General features: G+C 40.6%; 2 protein-coding genes and 1 long non-coding RNA gene across 10 annotated transcripts in view; 2 read left to right on the forward strand and 1 right to left on the reverse strand.

The window, feature by feature from the left end:
• The window catches only part of XPO1 (exportin 1), a 42859-nt gene extending 39466 nt beyond the window's left edge, over positions 1–3393 (forward strand). For all 4 annotated transcript variants that reach the window (XM_068153232.1, XM_068153233.1, XM_068153236.1 and 1 more), the window contains 4 exons: positions 1167–1301; positions 1405–1564; positions 1640–1736; positions 2328–3393. In XM_068153232.1, the coding sequence (XP_068009333.1) occupies positions 1167–1301; positions 1405–1564; positions 1640–1736; positions 2328–2474 (539 nt within the window). In that variant the 3' untranslated portion in view covers positions 2475–3393. The remainder of the gene's footprint in view (positions 1–1166; positions 1302–1404; positions 1565–1639; positions 1737–2327) is intronic.
• A 4287-nt stretch (positions 3394–7680) lies between these two features.
• LOC137448580 (uncharacterized) lies at positions 7681–9424 on the reverse strand. The gene is made up of 2 exons (XR_010989144.1): positions 8635–9424; positions 7681–8540 (listed from the first exon to the last, which is right to left on the reverse strand). It is a non-coding gene; the product is annotated as an uncharacterized lncRNA (long non-coding RNA).
• Positions 9425–9745: 321 nt separating this feature from the next.
• Positions 9746–19261, forward strand: part of USP34 (ubiquitin specific peptidase 34) — a 118743-nt gene continuing 109227 nt past the window's right edge. For all 5 annotated transcript variants that reach the window (XM_068153223.1, XM_068153228.1, XM_068153227.1 and 2 more), the window contains exon 1: positions 9746–9985. In XM_068153223.1, coding sequence (XP_068009324.1) covers positions 9943–9985 — 43 coding nt within the window. In that variant the 5' untranslated portion in view covers positions 9746–9942. The remainder of the gene's footprint in view (positions 9986–19261) is intronic.

Genomic DNA, 19261 nt, shown 5'->3' on the forward strand with positions numbered 1-19261 from the left:
GCTACAGTTTCCTTTTCCACCTGAGGGCTGGCACTTTCTTGAAATGGTTGAAATGATGCAACAGCTCATTGTTGTTAAAGCTGGTGTCGTAGCCCCCTTTATGTTGTGCTGCCTGTGGTATTTGGCAGCAGGATAGCTGCTCAAAAAATGAAAAATTGAGTAGAAGAGGAAAATTATTTGAGGCTGAACACTTTGCAGTCTTGACAGCAAGCCCATGACATAATGGAAGGGAAATACCTTCCTTGATGGCTTGTTTCCCTTAGACAACCACAAGCTGTTTAAAGGATGAAGTGTCATTGAGCCGCTGACTAAATCACTTCTGTTAACAAACTTGAATAACTAAAGCCCTCCAGAGGGTTATCGAGGTTGTGTTGCTACTGGATAAAAAGATTGTTGTAAAGCCACTTGTGTTTTGGCCAGTTGTCTGGTATCAGGATTTGGAAGGAATGTGGATAAAGAATACTTCCAGTGGCTTTTCACCTAGTAATGTCATGATGTTTTTGTGCAATTAAAGGAAAACATTTTGCAGAATCAGATTTTCCTTTGGTGGGAAAAGACACTTAATATCATTCGAGTCCAACTGCCTACCTAACACTACCATGACCATTAAACCACATCCTAAAGTGCCATGTTAACATGTTCTAGGAGCGCCTTCCTGGGCAGCTTATTCCCAATGCCTAACCACTCTTTGAGTAAAGAAATCTAAGCCTCCCCTGGCATAACTTGAGACAGATTCCTCTCATTCTATCATGTGATAATGGGGAGAAGGTAGTTGTAAAGAGTAGTAAGGTCTCCCCTTGTTTTCCTTGCTTCAATTAGCAAACACTTACTTTACTAGAGGGTTTCTCTCACTTTCATTAGTACCAATAAAGCAATGTGAACTGGTTCTGTGCCTTTGTCAGTAATACAAACCAAACTAGGATGCTGTGTACATGTGGTGATAGCCCTCTAGTGTCTAGTTGAGGAAGTGCCTGAGAACATGAACTAGATGGAACTAGCTGATCTTTAAGGTTCCTTCCAACTCAAACCATTCTATGATCATTGTATGTCTTTGTGCCAGTCAGAATTACTTGTGATATTTGTATCATTTTGAAAGAGACAAAGTTGTCCATAGAAGCTGTAATACTGTTCTGTTGGTCATATTTTTTTTGATGCACGTTTTCCAGGACTTCAGATACTTTATACTCTACTACAGAATGTTGCACAAAAAGAGACTGCTGCCCAGAGTTTCTATCAGACATATTTCTGTGATATCCTTCAGCACATTTTCTCAGTTGTTACAGACACCTCACACACTGCTGGTAAGGATGCATGTCTGTGAGCAGGGTGATGAAAACAATGCTTTTGACCATCAGAATAGTGTTCTGAATAATAACTGTGTATGTATAACTTCGATCTGTCCAGGTTTAACAATGCATGCGTCCATCCTTGCATACATGTTCAACTTAGTAGAGGAGGGGAAAATAAGTACTCCATTAAACCCTGGAAATCCAGTGAATAACCAGATGTTTATTCAGGAGTATGTTGCTAATCTTCTCAAATCTGCGTTTCCTCACCTGCAAGAGTAAGTCTGCTGTGTTTCTTTTACTGCTCCTAAGTGGGTTCTTATATCTGTGCTAACTGATGTGTTTACTGTTAGTGCCCAGGTTAAGCTGTTTGTAACAGGACTCTTCAGTTTAAACCAGGATATTCCTGCCTTCAAGGAACACCTAAGGGATTTCCTAGTCCAAATCAAGGTAGGTTTGATGCATTTTTTCAAGAAATGAAAAGTGTTTATTTATATAATCTATTTCACTGTGATTTAATTTTATAAATTAGGCCCAACTTGTGCATACTATTCATATGTCTAAGAAGGCTGCAAAACTTACTTCAATGGGAAATAAATCAAGTTGACTTTTCAGCAGATTTTTTTTCAGTTCTACCTGGTATTGGGATGCTTTGAACCTTGCTAGAGGCAGTACTCCTGCTTTTTTTTCAAAAGACTCTAGAATTCAGGAATATTGTAGGAAAGTATTTTTTGATTTATTTTGAGACTGCAATCATCAGATACTTCAAATCTGTAATAAGTGTTTTAATGGTGATAGTCTTCAAAGGCTGCCTTTAACAGAATATCCTGTGCTGTTACACTTAGTAAAGACCATAAAATATTTTGCCCACCATTATATTTGGACCTTAGGAACTGAAAGCAAAATAGTCATGATGGGGGAATGTGAAAGGAAGATGTTTCCTGTGTCATTCTGAATTTTGTAGGTTTATTACACTGACTAGCTGACAATAGTTTTTCATTAGTTTGACAATGAACTAACAATTCCATATGAACTATCCAGGAATTTGCAGGTGAAGACACATCAGACTTATTCTTGGAGGAAAGAGAAACAGCCCTTCGGCAGGCTCAAGAGGAGAAACATAAACTTCAGATGTCTGTACCTGGCATTCTTAATCCACATGAGATTCCTGAGGACATGTGTGATTGAAAAAATAAAATAAAACAAGTTTTGCAGTTTTCTTTCTGTACAGCTACTTTGTTGTGATAGAAGAGAACAGCACTTGGATATTTGTTGACCAAAATGATGCCAATTTGTAAATTAAAATGTCACATAGTGGCCCTTTTTCTTATGTGTTTTTTGTATAAGAAACTTTCTGTGAAATATCCTTCCATTGTTTAAGCTTTTGTTTGGTCATCTTTATTTAGATTTGCATGAAGTTGAAAATAAGGCATTTTCAAAGTAATTACTTCATGCCCATTCTGTGGCTAAGGGGAAAATAGGCAAAACGTAACTTGTAAAAGACTATATTACAAAATAATACAATTTCCTGTAAGAGTTACCAGTTTTAATTCGGGATCATTTTCTTTCTAGTCTGTCCTGCAGTCTAGAAGAAATGGTAACAAGTAAACCAGATTGAATTAATTAAGCAGAGGATTGTAGTGCTGCATTTGTTTTGATGACTTAGCATCTTTTTGGATTGGACTGAGTGGTAAGGCTAGGCTACATGTATTTGCAAGTTGTATGGCAAGTTTGCAGCAAGATCATGTGCATATCATCATCCCATTGTAAAGCAACTTCTAAAGAGTATGGGAACACAGTACAGTTAGTTATTTTTACACAGTTCTTTTGTTTTTGTGTGTGTGCTGTCGCTTTGTCGACAACAGCTTTTTGTTTTCCTCAATGAGGAGTGTTGCTCATTTGTGAGCCTTCATTAACTCGAAGTGAAATGGTTAAAATATTTATCCTGTTAGAATAGGCTGCATCTTTTTAACAACTCATAAAATAATTAAAAAAACAAAAAAAAAAAAGGCTTTTGAGATGACTTACACTAATTTACATTGTTTACCATGCTGTAGTGCTTAAAGAACACTACTTAAAAGCAAAATAAACTTGGTTTACATTTATTTTTCTTTCTTTGGCTTTATTCTTTTATTGGATGGAAATGCTGTAATCACATTTAAGATCTGTATATTGAAGGCATAGGAAAAGTTCCTTGAGGTCCAGCTAATGTGCTTTTGCTTGCCTCGTCACAAGGACTTTGGCTGTGCTTGAAGTTAATGTGAACTAAGTTGGGTTCTATTTGGAAGTAAAAGTAGCTGTTCTGTCTGACCTCCATGAGTAAATATCCATACTTACGTTACCATGAAATGCCAAGAGTAAGGTATTTTTGCTTTCTTTCTACATGGACTCCCTTGCAAATTATTTCAGAGGTATTGCACTGTATCTTGAATAAACAACTCTTACTAGTACATGTTAATAATATGTGTACACAAGAGCTACCATTATTTTTCTATGTAAAGTTTTGTAGTTGGATGATTTTCACAGGTTTATGAAGTGCAGATAGAAGAAGAGTATGAACAGTAAGAGTGTTCAGTCTTAGCTTCCCTGTTTTTGTCATGTTCTCTATTTTCTCACAGTTGATGTTAAGCGCGCTCAAAGTTTTTCCATTGATTTGGTCTCTAACCTAAAGATTGTTATTATGATGCAGAGTAATTCACAGCCATTCACGCAGAGCTGCAAAACAAGGTTAGGCAGTTGTGGTGTTCTATGTAACTTCCTTTTGAAGTAGAAATGCATGAGTTACCACTGTTCATGAATTCAGCTATGACCGGATGTTTCTAGTCTTAAGTACTGGCTCCTTCCTGCTGGTGAACATCTCTCCATCTGTTTTACTTAACTGACCCTAAAAAAGCAAACTGCTCCTGAGTGGAGATCGTTTCACAGGAGCTTGCAGTTGCCCATCTTTGGAGAGAAAGTTCCTCAAACCCTTTCTAAGACTTAAAAATACACTTAAAAGACTTAAAAATGGTTAATTGTTTTGATAGTTAAAAACTCTTCTTTTAAAGCTCATGGATTTGAGTTTTCCCATGTCTTCCATCCGGTTGATGTATAGCTCTCTGTTCCACTCAGTGAAGGTGGTGTCATCTTGAATAGTGTAAAAATTTTTAAGTACTGTTGAAGGGCACATCTGCAACGAACACAAACTCTCTTGTGACCAGGCTCAATTGCAGCAGTGTAGAGCTACAGATTTATCAAAAGCTGTGCAGAGAAGGTTTTATGGAAATAAACACTACTGGTAGCACAATGTCACATGCCATGAGTCCCAAATAAACAGCAAATTGGTTCTGACAGCCAGTGGCATAAACAGTGCATTGGCAGTAGTTTTGAACAAAATGCTTTACTTGCACGATTTCTTCCCATATTAAAGATAGCCTGATGTTCTTGGTCTGCTTGTATACCGAAGAGTTAAATCTGACCTAAACTCTCAAACTGCAAATCTGAAATGTATTTTTCAAGTTGACTCAGAGAAGAGTTGTTTCATTATTTTAATACTTCTTGGATTGCCTAGTAGCAAAAGTTAAATCTTAGGTTTTGCTTCTTTTTAGATATGGAGCTTAACTATAGTCTTCACTTGTTATCTTAAGAATTGGTGCCTTTCTCTGATCTCTGCAGATGCTCTGAAAATGTGGCTTTTGCAGAGCTCTGGATACCAGTACAGATTGGAGTTGTGTGTGCATATTTCTAGTGCAGTTATCCTGAATGTTAAAAATAGTTGAAATGTACATTTGAGAAAGTTCTAGTTCCTACGCACACTCTGTAAATTACAGTACCTGGACAAAAAGCATGAACTATCATACGAACATCTGTGTACCTTGTACTTACATGTAAACCAATGCTTTGTGCGTATTTATATACAGATTTTTCAAAATGCCCAATTCTGTGTACTCCAGGTACATCCACAAATCCTACAGGGTGTTTTCTGTGTTTACATAAATGGATTGCCTGTTAGCTGATGAAGACACCCCAAGTCATTGTTTCAGACTACCATGATGTGTTTTTGCTACTGTAACTTAAGCAGGTTATTTTCCAAAGCCTTTTAGATTAGTTTGTTTGGTTTATTTTTTAACTAGAATAATTTGGTGTGTGTTAATCTGATTGGATAAGTGAACTATTTTACAATAAAGCTAATATTTATGCAAAAAAAAAAAAAGCTTTAGAAAGGCTCATCTCTCAAGGAAGCTTTAGGAGTTACTGTTCAGCACTAGAAAGACAGTAAAACTTCAGGTATGGACATCTTAATGGAAATGAAAAGAGTAGGAAAAGATGCTGTAAATAATGCAATAAAACATAGACTGAGTAGAGAGAAACTTGTATTGGCACTGAAGTGTGCCTAGGGGTCAGTCTGGCTGCAGTCCATTTGGGATCTTTGCATATATGCCTGTTACTCACCTGAGACTTCTGGGGTGCTGTTTACTTAGACTTTTTCTTCCCATTTACTATGTCTGTCTCCAAAGGGAGAGGAAAACTGAGCAAAACCAGAAATTAAATGCTGCAGGGTAACTGAAAAACATTTTGGTGCCAAACATGAGTAAAGGAACATAACTCCTATCTGCCCTTTATGAATGTACTTCTGCACTTGATTTTTTTGACTGAGTTTAGACTTTCAGATTTAGGAGATTCTTGCTTCATTATCTGAGGTGGATTATGGTGAACAGTGTTTCTTTGGAAAAAGGCTTAGCTATTCCAGTTGTGAGGCATTCATTCATTAATATTTTACATGCAGTGCACCTTAAAAGCACATACAAATCACTGATGTTTTACAGACCTGCTGGCCTCTGTACAGGGCTTTTGCTCTAAGCATATACCAGAAAATAGAGCACTACAGAAGCATGGTTGATGAATATTTTTCACATTAAGAGTACAGAGGAGAATGATGGAAGTTAAAGATGAAAATAAGACATCTTTATTTTTTTTTTTCTCTTAACCCCTTGTAAGTAAAAAGCAAACCAGGTTTTCCTAGGCAGTACATTAGGTATAGTCTCTTCCAAGTCCTCCAAGAGTTTATATTTTGAAAATCTTTTAAGTCTTCAGATTTTTCTCCAAGTCTTGCAGTATGTAGGCTTTCATGGATTCTGTCATTTCAGCCAAGACCAGTCAGGAATAGTTGGCTGATTTGCACTGGAAGATGGAGGGAGGAGCCAAAATTGTTGGGGTTTTTTCCTGATGTAACTACCTACCAATGCTAAGCATGTAGGTGCACTATGAAGTGCTGACTGCAGCTCGCTTAGTACCAGTACTGATTATTTAAACACGTATTGGTAACCAGGCAGTAATGACCAGTTTTGTGGCATCTCATCAGCATTGGATCTGGCTTGAGCATTTTTGCATCAACCTTTGTAACTGTTTGTTATGAGCTCAAATACTTGCAATTGGCTTGTGAACTCTACTCAGAGCTTTACTAAACTCTGAGCAGTTTACTTTCAAGCTTAACTTGAAACTGCTATCTTAAGTGGTCTCCAAGTGAACACTAAACAGGTGCTTTAACAGCAGGAAGTCCAAAAGAGGTCCAGATGTAAACACACACACACACAAAAACCCCACCACCACAACAACAAAAAAAACAACCCACAACAAACCATCAAAAACCAAAACAAGGGCTTGTGCTGTCTCTTTCACTGGTAAGATGATTCAGTTGCTGGTGACACTGTTGCTCACACACAGATACATAGTTATCTTGCTTTCAAAGCAAAAGGATTAGTCAACCAGTTACCAGACACCTACTTCATAGACTAAAATAATAAAAATTAAGATTGAACCAGACTGTGAAGGTTGAGGATGTGGGTAATAATCCTCAGGCTATCTTACCTTCAAAAAGCAGGTTTAGACTAGCTGCCTTGAATGTCACAGTCAAGGTTTACTGAAGGTAATGGATGCTAACCCTTTCCAGTATCAGTCCAGACTGGAGGTCATCATAGAACTGAACTGGCTACAGTTCACCTTTTTGACGTTATCCTTTGTACAGCAGAAATTACTTGTTTTCCAGCTGTCACAGCTCCTCTCTCCTCTTAGCATCTGCTGAAATCATTAAGAGTTCATCTTTCACTGTAAATCCTAGCAGCAAAGGAATAAAACATGCAATCCATTCAGCTGTTTCTGCTACAGGAATGGGAACCTACAGCAGAGCAACAGGAAGTTCAAAACGAAGGTGAATTCAGTCATCCTACAGCAGGCAGCTCTGGCTTTGAGTCATCAACTGTTACAGTAGTCAATGTGGCTAACAAAAAATGCTTTAGTTAAGTCTTTCAACAATTCTGGGGTCAAATGACCAACTATGCATGTTCATGTAGAAAACAGGTTAAAACATAAAGTATGAGGCAAGCTAGGAGAGGCTGAAAAATACTTAGAAACCATGTTTGGTAAGTACTTTTATTAACATTTGTGAGAGACAACATAGAATGTGGGTCTCATGTAGTCTTGAAGTTAATATTCTTTATTAGTTTAATATAACTTAATGGCTCTTTCAACAGGGAACGTTTAAGAACAGCTATTCCCATTGATAATTTTAACTTTGCAAGCATTTCCAAAACAAGCAGTGACAAAAAGTCTAGGTGAAAGATCATTCTAGTTATGTTCCTGACTTCCACAGCAGTTGTAGCTGAGAGTAGATCTGTGGTTTACAAGAACTTGTCTCTTTTTTTAAAAGCAGCAGTGGAGTTCTTGGTCTTAAACAAATGGATGCCTCGGTGGTGTTAGGAGAGCATTCCATGCACTTGAGTGGGAAGTAACCACACTACTGTTATCAGACTTTATACATATGCACATGGAATTAAGAAAATAGAGCTGTTTCCACAACGGCATCAGACCTGTATCTTATGTCTCTTACACTTAAGCCTCCCCCTAATTTGGAAGCTTTGGTTTATTTTACTTCCTACTACACTATATCGCACCTGCATTGCGGCTATGAAGAGGTTTGTTCCCGTAATCCCATATATACAAATCAGTAAGCTGCAAGCCCTCGGAATAATACAGTAACTCACCACTGGGTGGTACTGCAAAAATAAAAATCAGCGTACGGTACTGGAGCAGTTCCTACCCTCGGGAGGAAAAAGCCGCCGAGAGCCATGTTCCAACTGCACCTATCTGGGAGAACGTCACAGCGCAAGGTGAGCAGATGGCAGAAACAAGGCGGGGGACAGGACGGGACGAGGTGGACTCTCGCATCGAAACAAGGCGATTTGACCGAAAACTCGTCTTCCAAGGGTCTGGAACCTCCTTAAAAAAGTACCTCGGAATTAAGTGGTAGTTGTAATAATTGTAAATTGTATTTCACGTGACGTTTCATTTGTTCTGCGAGATATTGCCTTACCATAAAAACGTGGTGTTTCCAGCTCTCCCCAGATGCTGTGCTGGCCATTAGCCGCGTATTACGCAGAATGATTTAATTTGCACAGAACGCTACCGCAGCACTTATAAAGTTCATTTTCGGAAGGGTCGACGACTGTCCGCGCTGCAGTCAGCTCTCGCTGTCCTCAACCAGGGCTGGGCGGGAAGCAGGCGGCCAAGGACTCTTCCGTCCCGTCAGCGGAAATCCTGAAGAACTACCCAAACACGAAGGCTCAGAAACCCCGCCTGAACTCGGAAGCTGCAGTGCTCTGCAACGCGCCCCTAAGGCGCCCGTTGGTGCTGTGCGCCCTTGCGTTCGGCGCTCTCTTCAGGCCGGAGGTCCTAAAGGTCCTTTGCACTCTAGGACGACTACTCCACCTCGGACGGCGTATATTGTACCAATGAAAAAAACAGGAGTAAGTGGGCAGTGCTCAACACCCGCCGGCAGCCGGCCGAGCCTGCATCCGGGGTTATCCTCCGGCAGTCCTGGAAGAGGCGAGCACGGACAGAAAACAGGACGCGGCAACAGCTCTGCTCGAGCCTCCAGACAGAGGCGGGGAGTGGAAGAGCAGGCCTTCGCTCACAGCCGCTCGCTTTAAGCAGGGGAGGCCGCTCCTCCGTCCTGTGTCACAACGGCGCCTGTGCGTTATTGGCGGAGATTCCCCCCTCGTGGGAGGCGGGAAGAGGGCAGGGAAACGCGCTTCCCGCCCTACCCCCGGCGCGCGCCCAGCCGCAACTATCGCGGCCGCCATTTTACCCTCCCGGCCCCGGCTGCAGGCCCGCCCCCTTCCTTCTCCCCGCTCACCAGCCCGCCGCTCTGCCCGTGGTAGGGAAGGCGGGGCAAGTGGAAGGGGAGGAGGGGCTCGGTCACCTCCGCCTCGCTGCCTAGTCGGAAACTGCCGAGCTGAGCCCGAGCGCCCTGTCCCCCTTCGCTCTCGTCCCCTCCTCCTCCTTCCCCCTCAGCAAAATGGCGGCGCGTGGAGTCACTGGGAGCCAGTGAGTGACTCGGCTTCTCCTCCCCGCCGCCGCCGCTACCGCCGCCGCCACAGGCTCATTTGCATTGATTAACCGCCCCATCCCCCCCTCCCCCAGATCCCAGACCGGCCCCTGTCTCTCCTCCCCTCCCCCTTATCTTCCTATTCCTTCCCGCCCCCTCCTTCCCCTCCCCCCCTCTCCCCCCCCCACGACTGACCCCCGCCCCGGCCCCCATCAATCATCAATCAGCAGCACCGAGTGGATCAATCAATGGTCGGGAGGAGGCGGCGGCGGCGGCTGCTGCTGTTAATGAACAATGTGTGAGAGCTGCGCCGAGCTGCTGGAGGTGTTAAATGAGAGTAAGTGCGGCCGCCCTCCCCCGCTACCCTCCCCCCAACGCTCCTCGCCCCGAGCTGGGACCCCATGTACCCTCCTCTACACGGGCTGGGTTATAACCCTGCTTCATCTCCTTTCTTGTCGTTTCTTACGTTCCTCCTCCCCTCCCCCCCCTTCCTAGTCCTTTGCCTTTCCCTGTTTGTTGCCTGGCTTGGGCCTCCTGGGCGCGGGGGTACCTCTCTGCAGGGTGTCCATAGGGGGAGATTCTACTCTGCTCTGCGGCTTGCTTTCTCCTTTTCTCTCTTCTCCGTACTGGGGCTGGGCTATTTGCGGCCTGAGGAGGTGCGCCGATGGGCTTCTCCGGGCCTTTCGCTGAGCGTCGTGTCGTGTGTGTGTCCCTCTCCCTTTTTCCCGCCTGTCCCCCGGGTGCTGTGTGTGGGGCTGGGGCCGGGCGGGGACGTGACCCTGCCGTCGGCGTGCAGAGCCCGCTCCTCGTTCTGCATCCCTGCGAAGCCGCAGCGGGGCCTAGCTCGCTCCTCGCTCGGCTGCGGAGGTGCCTGGGAGCTGCTCCGCTTGCTGCTAAGCAGCTGGAGGCCGGGCCTGGGCTGTGTTCCTTTTAAGCAGCAGACGAGGCGGCTCTGACTGATCCTGCCTCCCCCCTCCTCCTCGCCAGTCCGCGGTGTGATGTGGTTTTCGGGTACCTATTTTTCCGAAGCGACTGCTTGGCTGTGAGGGAACTGGTGCCTAGAGGAGCCCGTCTCGGCTTTGCGAGGGCCGGACTGGCGGCAGCGGCGGGGGCGGGTAAGGGGGGAAAGGTACTCCTGGGTGTTTTCGCTTCGGGGGTGGTCTCTTGATTCCTTCCGAAGTTTCCTCTTTACAGGTGTTACCTAAGCAGCCGGGAGGGTCGGAGGGTTAATACAGCAGGTATCCTCTCGGTACCGCTGAAATTTATCTTGGTTTTGGGAAGGAAATTCCCTTTGCCCCTATGCAGTAGGCCTCGTGTATCCCCTGAAATCCGCTCTGTGTTCTCCGTGGCAGTCAGGTACCTTCGCAGTTCCTCAGAGGCTTGTCTCCTTGCACTGCTTCATGAACAAAGACTTAAAAACATGATTTGTAGAGATGCTGAGTAATTTTAATGAACTTAGCAACTGAAGTGTGTGATTAGCGGGAAGTTTAGCTATCTCAAATCTTAAACGTTTTTCCGGGTTGCACGCTGTGGTCAGCTCAGAGGCAAATTATGTTCCAATAAAGTGAAGTACAGAATACTTCCTAGAACAGACTTTGGGTAAAGTTTTCTTTTTCGTTTTTAAACCCTTGTGAGGCCCCATTTCATGTGGCGTTTGTTTATTCCTCAGGCACATGAGTAGATACGATGAATGTTGCTCTCTTTCTTGTTGGAGATTCTGGGAAGTATCACATTGGGTGATGGACAGTGTTCTATGGGGAAAGGAAAAATGTATGTGTTGAACTAACTTTCAGGAAAGCCCAGAGGCTGCAATAAAGGTTAACATCAGAGAACTGTTGGGTCGTTAAAATTGTATGCCAGGTTTGAGTTTGTAATTCCAATAACTCGTTGTGAACAATTGTTGTGATGTTTACCTCATTAAGCATGCATATCTTATCTTTCTCAGCTGGGAGGTGGGGAATAGGTTGGTAGTACAGACTGAAATGCTTATTTAAACAGTACATTCAAAGTAAGACTGAGCTATCAATGGTATACTGATGACAGCTGTTTGTTTGAAGACATAACTTCACTTGTTTTTAATGGATTGGTAAATAATCATTGTTTAAACTTGGCCAAGATTGGTGTGATGAAATAGGAAAAAGAACTGTCTTAAATTTGATATTTCAAGATGTCTGTGTAATTCCATTACCTTTTTAGAATCATTTTAAAGTAATTGGGATTTAGGCAGCTAGGTATTCCCTTATGGATAAAGCATAGTCTTAAATCACTTTTTGATGCATAACTATGGTATGGATAATTTAATGGCTCTAAGATAAAATCCTGATATTATGAGAAAGAAATTTGGCTTTTAAAGTAAAATTTAATGGGGGAAGAATGTGTTATTATTGCTATATCGTTAGCTTCCAGAAATGCTGGTCAGATAGTATTTGGTTTGACCTTCCCTTCAGAGAAACAACCACACTTTGAAGAAAAATAACTATTTTTTGTGTTTGGATATTCAGACATATATGATGGTGCATTGTGTGTGCCACTTGTCTTCTCACTGTGTGAGAGTGAGTTGTACGGGAGGTATACTTTCTTTTGTAATTTGTTTGCATTTCTTAAGTAACAGTTAAAGGTAATACACAAAAATAATGTCAAGCCTTGGTTTTTAAAACACTGCAGCTGAAATGAAAAGTGGTAGTAAAGAATGAGGTCATGCCCAAAATGTGTGAGCCAGAGACTGCCAGCAGTTTCCTTTTCTGCCTGCTGAGCATTTGGGATCGCCTCTTCACTGAAACTACTGAAACAGTGTTTTGAACGAGGTCCAGGAAACATAATCTAGTTTGTTTTAGAAATTTCTTGCTGAACTAAGCATTTCTACATGGAACAGATACTTCCCTTTGTCTTAATTTACCTTAGTGTTTACAAAATAATTATTTAGCATCAGTTGTATGACAGGTCACTTAGTGAATTGACTAACAATTCTTAATGCAGTGTTTTAAAAAGAATATGTGAGAAGCTCTGGTGGTTTTTAGAAGTTGTCAAATTTATGGATGATAGAAGGATGGATTTGAAAATTCTGCAAACAGGAATATATTTTTTTTAATAAGCTTGTAAGTCCTATTTGATGTGCAGTGTTAGAGCTTTTGTTGAGCAGTGACCTTCTTGTAGGCCATGGGTTTGGTTTGCTAAAGCTCCTTACAAGAGTACAGATTCTTAGGCCTGGTTTTGATACAGGTAGTTAATGGGATTGCTTCTGTGCTGCTCCTAAGTGCTGTCTGAGATCTAGTGTATCTGGAAAGCTGTAGTTTGAGAAATTTGCTTTTTGGCCAAAGGTTTGTCTGTATGTGTATATATGTTTCAACATAAAGCTTCATTGCTATGCTTAAGCATAAGAAGCAGGAAATGTTTTCTGGACAGAAGCAGCAATGTTAATGTTGTTATTTTTTTTCCTCTTGTAACATCTTTAGTGTTTGATCTGAGTATGAAACCCAGTAAATTCCCTGATCTTGAAGTTATTTCATGCGAAGTAGTAGATTAAAATTCTGATTTGATCCAGCGACATGGGTAAAACACAAATTTCTGTATGAGGTGCCCAGGCTTTAAACCAATTTTTGCATTGCAAGACAATCTGTTGTTCCCTTGGAGTAAACAGTTTAATTTCAAATTGAGTGCTATAGGTATGTCAGCATCACTTATGTTTTCCCAGTCAGGGGCTTAATAGGAGTAAAGTCTATGAAGAGTCTGGTCTAATTTCTGAATTAATCGTCCACAATATAAACATTGTTAATAACCCTAAATAGCAAGTGAAAAAAGAGGAAGATACAGTTTACTTTTTAGGATGAAGGCATGCATTTACAAAAGACTTTAGAATAAGTGAGCCACTAATGCCATAAGAATCTAAATGTACACACTTTTTAACAGGAAGAATGCATGGAGGATATGTATGCTTTTATGTTGATCTACAGCATTCTGTATCCCAAAGTGAACCCTGATACTGACACACTCTACATTCCTTGGTTTCTTTGGATGCCAGCTCTTGTCAGCCTAGGAGGGATTATATTGAGTTACATTTGTTCTTTAGTAATATTTACATTACTGTGCTGTTGAGAGGCCCAGGTCAGGATAGATCTGTTTTGCTAGGTGCTGCAGATATCAGATAATCTTAACCCTAAAGTAAGACAGAAAATAAATCAGCGTAGCATTAAATGTGGATTTTTGTCTTGCAACTTTTACACCACAGTTTTGCAGGTTGCTGTGTCACACCTGAAGCTATGGTAATAGTTTGAGCTACTTATAGAACAACATTGTTGCTGGACACTTCCACAGGCTTCACTTGACAGTAGAGTATGTGGCACTCCATTATAACTGTTTGTTGTGTCTAACATCATTGTGTGCCTGGGAGTGCTGCTTCATAGCCTGAGGTGGAAATGCAGTTTTCAGTCTGGTCCTGAACCACTGCTAGTCCTGGCTGTGGCATGTCCCAAAGAGCCGGACTGGGCTTGGTTGCCTAAGAGCTTTCCTTTGGGACTGCAGCTGGTGTTGATGTGTGTTGACTTAAAACTGCATAGATGATTTTGGTTTAGGTTTGTCTTGTTCTTGTTTGGTTTGCTTTTAATAAAATGAAGGGGAAAGGAAAAATCACAGCATGGAAAAATAGGGGTTGTTATACAAAAGCAGCTGCAGTTTTAGGTAACTTTTGTAGAGCTAGATCATTTCCAGTTCTTGGTTACTGGGGGCTAAGTTTGTTTTCTTGCCAATATTCTGCTTCACTTTCTTCCATGATTGCCTCTTTAATCCTTTTGTAATCGTAGCTGCTCTGAAATCTTATAAAATCAGTTCATATTGATGAAAAGAGGCTTCTAAGTATTACTCTATTACACAAGCTTGTAGGCCATTCTTTGTTTACTCTTAAACCACTTGTAAAACAAAAACCCGAAACAAAACAAAGAAAAAACCAAAACCAGAAAAGTCACCAACCCAAACCAACTACAACCCCCCCCAATAACCAAACAAAAAACCACACACAAAGTCCACCAACAAAAACAAACAAACCCCACAAGACAATCCCAAAACAAAACCCACATAGTTTATTCAAGCACAGAAGATGGATGTGGACTACTGTTGTCATTTTCTATCACTATCAGCTGGCCTGCAGAACTGTATGATCATGTCCATGAGATACTTGAGATGCTAGTGTTTTACTGTTTGTATAGGTTCAGGATAGCACTGAATTTGGATGCTGAAGACACTTGATTCAAGTTGTTGTCATGTAATTTTGGCGTTTGAGAAGTACAAAGATGACTTGGAGGTTGATTGAGGCTACATTTACCTTGAGGTAGGCAAGAAGTATTCTGAAACATTTGTAGTGTTCCTCTTACTCTGTGGGATCTGGAGATGATGAGTGTTTTATTCTGGATACTGAGTGTATGCTATAAGATTATTACAGATACTGCATAATTAACATCACTTGGTCTACGAGAGCTGTCACTTGTTCAGTGCTTGCTTGTAAACTTCACTATTGATTTTTTGACTAGCCCTAGAGTTGTGTGCCAGTCTAGTATTTCATTTGACTCTTTGATTCCTCTTGTGCAAAACTGTAAAACTTTTGTCTCTGTTGCATGGCTCTTCTCTTCCTCCCCCCTCAACCCCACCAAGATTCACCTTTTCTTCCTACTTTCATGACATTTTTGTGTTCAGAACCCCTTCAGAGAAGCAGTTTTTGGAGTAACTGCCCAACTTCATTACTCTAACCTGAGTCATTACTGTCTGTTGCTGAAGAAAAAAAGCTCAATATTTATAAAACTTATTATTTACTTTTGTCTTTGACCCTTTTTAAGAGGATGAGAAGCCACACTTAAAGGAGAATGAAAATAAGTTTTTCTTGATAGCAGTATTGCCAAATGGTAATTTTTCTGGAGTGTGATGCAGCGTTACTCCAAATGAATCAGAGTAACCAGAGGCAAAAATAGTGGATAAAGGAACTTGTATCCTTTCTAATTGTGAGCTTTCTGAAATAAAAAAGGAAGATGACACTGAGATTAAATTCTTTTAACTGGTTTGTAATTATAAGGCAGATGAAGGAAAACCTACTCTTTTAATAGCTAAAAGGCTTCTAATTTTAGAAAGATATTTCATCTTTTGTTCTGTACAGTGATTTTGGTTCATGCCATTTGATGTGATCAAAAATTTTGTCCTGAAACTTTTCCTGTTAAGGATGCTGAAGACTGGTTCTTTCTCATTGCTCAAGCCACTTGATCACTGATGCTGAAGTTTAGTTATAATTCTGCTGATTTTTGTGAGTGACAGGCAATTGACATGAATTTACGGAGATATCTTTCTCTTTGTGTATAAGGACATCCTCTGTTGGATAAATATTTGTTAAAATAGACTTAAATGTTAGGATAGCTTAAAGCTTAGGAAAGCCCTGGAAGTGAACATCCTTATCTTTCTTACTACATGAAATATTAAGGAGATTAATTATTTCAGCCATAATAGAGATTCTCAAATTTTATGCTTACAGATGCTCTTAGCTTTCCCAGTAAAGGGCTGGCACAAACTACAGTTACATACCTGCTTAATTATTTGAATAACTTCAAGAAAATCCTCCACTGCATCTTTTGCATCTTTTATAAATATTTTTTTTAAAGATACTTGACTGGTGTAGAATTTGAAGTCATCCTGTTTCCTCTGTAGGAAAACTTCCTGTTAGATATATACACACACACTTGGGTTGTGGTGGTGGTTGTTTGCTTTTTTTGTTTGTTTGTTAGTTAATGCCTTTAGGTGCTGTATGGCTTTTCTTCTGTAAGGGTAGTTTGCGAGTCATGGAAGTACCAAGACATTCCTGAGACATGTCCAAGATGACGTATTTTAGGCTGTTGCAGATGCTGTCAGTGTCAATTCTAGGGAAAAACAAGCTGTCATAACTGGCCTTAGATGCTGAGCTGTCATGGAGTGTAATGGGTCATTGTTGGTAGGAGAAAGCTTGAGCTGGAAATTTCAAGCTGTGGTTGGAGGGGCAGTACCTTGGAGAGAAGACATTGGCCCTCTTTCACTCTGCCTGGCTCTGCCTGGATGACCAGCAGTTTTGCCTTCCAGGGAGAGAGTTGCGTGGTTGTGAAACTCCCTCTTCATTTCTAGTTGTACAATTCCTTTTTTTTTTGCTTTTTCTTTTCTTCTTCTTGTTTTGGGATTGCTTTTAGTTGTTGTTTTGTTTGTGTGTTTTTTCCCCCCTCTGCTGTGTTAAATGGTAAATATATTTCTTCCTTGTTTATACTGACTTTTCATTTTTGTCTTTTAATTCCTTGCTTCTGTGGTTTCTCCACATCACTGCGGTTTGCTTCCATCTTCTATGCTCAAGTAACATTGAGTCAGAAAAGCATACCTTGCTTCTCAGAATCATGTTCTGTGGACAACTGATGAGATGTATGCAATTTGGCATTTCTGAGAATGTAAGGGGAAACCAGCGTTTACTTCTTGATTCCTTTAATTTCTTGTATTTTCTTCAAGTACTCAGTTTCAGTTAAATACTTGATAACATTCATACTTTATTCTCTACCTCATCTTCATTGCAACTATTCTGTTAGTTTTTTCAAGTTTTGGGTTTTTTTTCCGGTGCTCTTCTTCAGTGCTTCTGTTTCCATTCCACTTACCTATGTACTTTTTCTTCTCTCAATCCTTCACCCTGTTGTTATATGTCTTCATCCTTTAACAGGTTTCCACGATAGTGGTTTGGTTTTGTTTTTCTTTTTTTTTCCCTTTCTGGTGTTCTCTTGACTCTTTAGCCCTGATTCAGAAAAGATGGGTTTCTTAGGGAGAGAATGCCTTTTACATTGTACTTTTAAATTTATATAATTTTTAAATTTTTTTTTTAATGCAGCTCATCTGATAGTTTCACCAGCTCAGGTAGGTAGTAAGTAAGGGTTTTTGCACAGTAAGCTCTGCATTTATAGTTCCCAGGATACTGGGACAAGGTGAAAAAAATCTTAACCATCTTCATGAGCAAGTAGTTGTGATGATTACTCAATGCTGCTTATACTAAGACCATGTTGCAATTAAACATAGTTGTGGCCATTTAATTTCTGTTGTTTAATCATATGTTTGGGTAATTTCTGATTTTCATTTTGTGTAGCAAATAGGCAGTTTCTAGAATTTATTCTGTGAAGAGGTGAGATCCTGTGCTTTTAACTTCCTGTGTTTGGGAATTGATTTGCAATCTGACATACTACTGTGAGCATCGCTGGTTTTCTTAACACCATGGAAAAATACCAGCTTATTTGTAGTTTTACAAAGTTATACTTTTGGAATTTCCCAGATACAGCTTGTATGGTGGAAGGTGAACTTCTTGAGGAAATACAGTGCAAATGCATTATAACTATATGCATAGAACTCCTCTGGAAGATGTAGTGCTGGAACAAGTTGTTGAAGTTGAAACTTGTCAGAAAAATCCGCATAGAAAAAGCACTTTTGGGTGTTGACATTTAACTAATTTGTAGAAGGGGTCTGTAAGCAAGGCTTTAAAAATACATGACAGTTGAAGCATGATTTCTAGATCAGCATACATGCGAATCTTTGGTTCCCTGCTAGGAAGTGAGTGGCAGTCTTTTGCCTCTTCAAACTAGATTGATGAAGCCTCCAGTTCTTTGCACTATTTTGTTAACTGACTTCCACTTGAGAGTTTTAAAATCTGTGGTTGCGTACAGAAGCAGGGAAGGGTTTAGGGTGAAAACCAAAGTAGCAAAAGGCTTACCCTACACACATTGTGAAGTATTTCTCTATGCTTACAAGAGTAGAATTCCTGCTTTTGAAGCTGCAAGTGAATTTTCCTTCAGTAGGTAGTCTGTTAGCCTATTATATGTTCTCAGGAAGAAATCAGGTACAAGTATTGTACAAACTGCATGGTGTCACTTCATGCTTTATGTTGTGTTGTACAACACTCGTCTTTCTCAACTCATGCTTCTCAACTCATTTTTGGGGAATTCAATAATTTTTAATGATAGCTTAATTTTTGTGAAGTGGTCAGTTGTCTGCTTATTAATCTGGGATACATAACTGTTAAATTCTTCAGAATTTAAGTTACAGTGCAACCCAAAAGTTGATAAACTTTTGAGTTCTGTTTTCACCACTAGTGAATTTTTCTAATAGGTGTGTGAACTGAATAATTAGTATTGTTCAAAGTCATCTTCTCCCAGTACTGTGTGCTCTTTGCAAATCTGGTAATCAGCTTTCAGTTTAACCTCTCATGGCATCAACAAACCTGACAGTGCTTTCACTTCTACACTCTTTCTGCTTGTAGAAGCTTGAACTGTGCTGGAAATACACAATGGCATGTTTGTAAAGGAGAACAGTGCCAAAAGGGCCGGAATATTGAAGTCTACTGGGGAATTTGGGAAATGGTCTGTGAAAGGCTTGCATAGTGCAGCTTATGGCATCCCTTTCAGTCACCTGATGTTTAGAACAAGACCTGTATGGTGAAATTACTGTCTGAGCTAACAGTCAGCAGCTGATAAAAGTTTGAACAACTTTTCTGTCTTGGAACCAGTGTAGAATAGCACTGGGGAGTTTGAGCTCAAAAGCTTGGTAAAAGTAAGGTAATGCCCTAAACTCTGCACAAACATTGCCTTCACCA

Source organism: Melanerpes formicivorus, unplaced genomic scaffold, assembly GCF_026170545.1.
Source record: "Melanerpes formicivorus ecotype bairdi unplaced genomic scaffold, bMelFor1.0.p_v2 SCAF_25, whole genome shotgun sequence".
Taxonomy (NCBI): Eukaryota; Metazoa; Chordata; class Aves; order Piciformes; family Picidae; genus Melanerpes; species Melanerpes formicivorus.